Source organism: Mugil cephalus, chromosome 11 (genome assembly GCF_022458985.1).
Source record: "Mugil cephalus isolate CIBA_MC_2020 chromosome 11, CIBA_Mcephalus_1.1, whole genome shotgun sequence".
Classification (NCBI taxonomy): Eukaryota; Metazoa; Chordata; class Actinopteri; order Mugiliformes; family Mugilidae; genus Mugil; species Mugil cephalus.
The window spans coordinates 12201460-12204755 of record NC_061780.1 but is presented as its reverse complement, the minus strand read 5'-3'; the positions used below and the strand labels follow the sequence as shown (position 1 = coordinate 12204755).

At 39.1% G+C, this 3296-nt stretch overlaps 1 protein-coding gene across 1 annotated transcript; it reads left to right on the top strand.

The window, feature by feature from the left end:
• The first annotated feature begins 1331 nt into the window (after positions 1 to 1331).
• On the top strand, positions 1332 to 2568 carry LOC125015856 (urokinase plasminogen activator surface receptor-like). The gene is made up of 5 exons (XM_047597870.1): positions 1332 to 1377; positions 1700 to 1819; positions 1891 to 2037; positions 2121 to 2231; positions 2369 to 2568. Exons 1-5 carry the CDS (start codon positions 1332 to 1334, stop codon positions 2566 to 2568), a joined length of 624 nt encoding a protein of 207 aa, XP_047453826.1.
• The last annotated feature ends 728 nt before the right edge of the window (positions 2569 to 3296 follow it).

Here is a 3296-nt window from a genome sequence, read left to right as displayed (position 1 = left end):
TAATTGCACAGGCTGAGAAATGAAACCACGACAAAAACAAGGTTATTGACAAGGCACTGATTTTGATGATTCCTTAATTGATTCCTTAATTATAAAAGTCACCTCTTTTTTTTTCACCTTTCCTGAGGTGAAAAAATAAGGAGCTTAACATTTTTCCGTTCTTGACAGTTGGCCAAGCACAAATCACCAGATAAGAAATTTGAATATGTTAAATCACTTTGGCTCCAGAGATGAAAACTTATCCCTGACTGACCTCATGTGACATTTTATACAATGATCAAGCAATTGATTCACGATAGATACTAAAATTGTTTAGGTTTTTACAGCAGAACCACAGGGTACACACATTCATGCAACTAAAGACCATCAAATTCTAGTCAGACAATTAACAATCTGTAACCTAGCGTGTTCAAATTGTAAAAAACAAATAAACAAAACAAAAACAACAACAACAACATACATTTAATTTCACAGAACCCAGCATACTCAATCCAAATGGCAAAAAGTGCTTCACTGGTGACGGAGAAAAGTGCAACACAATAACGTGATTAGTAACGTGATTCCTGGTAACCAAGTGCCTATCCTTCTGTCTGTAGACTGCATGTTGATATTCTAATTTAGCAGTGTGTAAAGTACACTTTAAATCAATCGGTTATGTAAATTTAAATTAATACTCAGAACACTTTGCCAGGTTTGCAGAGGTAGCATTACTTTGCCAATAGGGAAAATAAGATGAGCCTACACTTCAGAGTAAACTATTTACTCCATTTGCACTGCATGTAAATGTAAAATAGTATCCGCATCAAGATTATAGTAGAAAGGAAGTCTAGTTGTAAATCTACTGAGAAAAACTGAAGGAAAATCACATCTCATCTTCCGTACCGCTTAATCCTGCACTAGGGTCGCGGGGGATGCTGGAGCCTATCCCAGCTGGCATCGGGCGAGAGGCGGGGTACACCCTGGAGAGGTCGCCAGTCTATGGCAGGGCTAACACAGAGGCAAACAACCATTCACACTCACACGCACACCTAGGGTCAATTTAGAGTCGCCAATCAGCCTAACGAGCATGTCTTTGGAGGTGGGAGGAAGCCCGGTACCCGGAGAGAACCCACGCGAACACAGAGAGAACATGCAAACTCCACCCAGAAAGGCCCGAGCTGGACTGAAGGAAAATACATATTCAAAATGGTCAAGGATTTTTCATTGACAGGTGTTGTCACTATCAGTAAATGGAGGTGTGGTTTGAAGGGTGAAGCCAGCCCCTTCTCATGAGAACTATTTATACCTTTAAGAGATCAAACTAAAACTCACTTGTAGCTCACCATCACAACATGTATCTCTTCACTCTGGTCCTTGGGATTGTGCTTCTCCCTGAAGGTAAGTAGTATTCTGTATTTTTATTTATTTAAGGTGATTTTCAGTTTTTTTTTTTTTGCTTTTGTGTTTATTGCTGTTCTTCTCAGATGTCTGCATCTTGTGCTCAGATGATTCAGTGACTTTTTTTTTTATTACTTTGTTTAAAGAAACCCCTTTGGAATTGCACTTTGCATGTAGTCATATACAGTATGAATCGTAGCATTTCTTAACATTTTAATTAGCACGTTAACTCGAACATACTAATTAAAATGATTTGTTTAAAAACAATGGGAACTAGAGAAGTGAATTTAACTCATCTTGAACTCATTTTTTGTTTCATCAGCCAGTACCCTGAGATGTTATGAGTGTAAACCAGGACTGGATGGAACCTGCTCTGAAGCAACAACACAGTGTCCTTCACCAGCAAATCAGTGTGCTGCAGTGAGAGTGACATCTTATTCAGGTACGGTGCACTGTAGTACTAATTAGTGATTGTCTCTGGCCCGGTTTATAACTGCTGCTCTTTGGTTGCAGGTGGTTCAGCTCCTGCAAATGTCAATGCAAAATCATGTGCGGTGTCTGAGGAGTGTGTCGAGCACTCAATCAACTTTGGAGACTCCAGAACTGTAGTTACCAGCAAGTGTTGCAACACCGACCTCTGCAACACCCAACCTGCCCCAGGTAACGCCCATTGTTTCCTTGTACCTAGCTTGTAACCCAGCCTTGGTTCAAATTGTTATAAGAACTTATATTTCATTTCACAGAGCCCAGCACACTCAATCCAAACGGTAAAAAGTGCGTCACTTGTGACGGAGAAAACTGCAACACAATATTAAACTGCCAGGGAAATGAGGACTACTGCATCTCAGCAACAGGTAACGTGACTCCTGCACTAAGTGCCTATCCTGCTATCCGTAGACTGCATGTTTCTTTTACCCCTTTGAGAAATGTCGATTCTAGTATTAAGTGAAATCTTGAAGACCACCCACTCACACGATCTGGATTCTCTCAGTGAATGCAGGTGGGGAAAAGATTACCATGAAGGGCTGTGTCTCCAGGACATTGTGCCTGAACACAAAATCTACTCTGGTCCCAGCACTGCTCCAAGCAGAAATTAGCTGCTGTCAGGGCAACAACTGCAACAGTGCCAGCAGTACAAGTGCTGGCCTCATGCTGCTGGTGGCACCACTGATCTCTTTGGTTCTGAGCTGATGGAGAAAGAAAGAAGAGAAATGTTCTCCACTTTTTATCTTTGCCTTGGCTCATTGTACTTGCACCTATGTTCTCACTCTTTCTATTGATGTGACGATTTAGTAAGCAGCTCCTCAAAATAAGATTTTTCTTTTTCTGTAACTGGTTCATTTCGTCTTTTCAGATGTTGCCCGTGAATACAGTAGCAACTGCTTTGCATAGAATTGTGAGTAGCAGCTTAAAATGAAAAGAAAGTACAAACTACGTTATTCCCTTTCACAGTTTTTGTTCCGATTGCCAGTGTAACCAAAGTCTATTATGGTTTGAAATTGATAAAATGTTTGGTGCCACTGATAAAAAGCAAAATCAACCTGAACAGCCTGTTTGTGTTTTGGGGTCCTGTCTCACATATAAGCTCTGTTCTGATGTTTATATATAAATATATAATTTAATGTCACAATGTGGAATAAAAGTAAATGAAAACTACTGTATGGACAGTTTGAACAAATATATAAATATACAATGCAAATTAAAATAAATAAAATAAAGTAAAGTAGCCTCTTCAGAAGAAATATAACTTTTCTAGTTAAACCTTGCAATGTATAACTACTCATGAATGTGCACGTTACTGGTTCTACAAAGGAACTGATTCTGTTCAAAATACCACAGTATATATAAAATATATAAATACTGCATATATTTTACATATACTGTGGTATATTGAACAGAATCAGTCAAATACTGAATCT

What these genes read in the sequence shown, in the direction of transcription:
- LOC125015856 (XM_047597870.1), top strand. Translation starts at nt 1,332, where the DNA reads ATGTATCTCTTCACTCTGGTCCTTGGGATTGTGCTTCTCCCTGAAG. An exon ending in GAGAGTGACATCTTATTCAG is followed by an intron (nt 1,820 to 1,890) that starts GTACGGTGCACT and finishes CTTTGGTTGCAG; the next exon opens with GTGGTTCAGCTCCTGCAAAT. An exon ending in CAACACCCAACCTGCCCCAG is followed by an intron (nt 2,038 to 2,120) that starts GTAACGCCCATT and finishes TTCATTTCACAG; the next exon opens with AGCCCAGCACACTCAATCCA.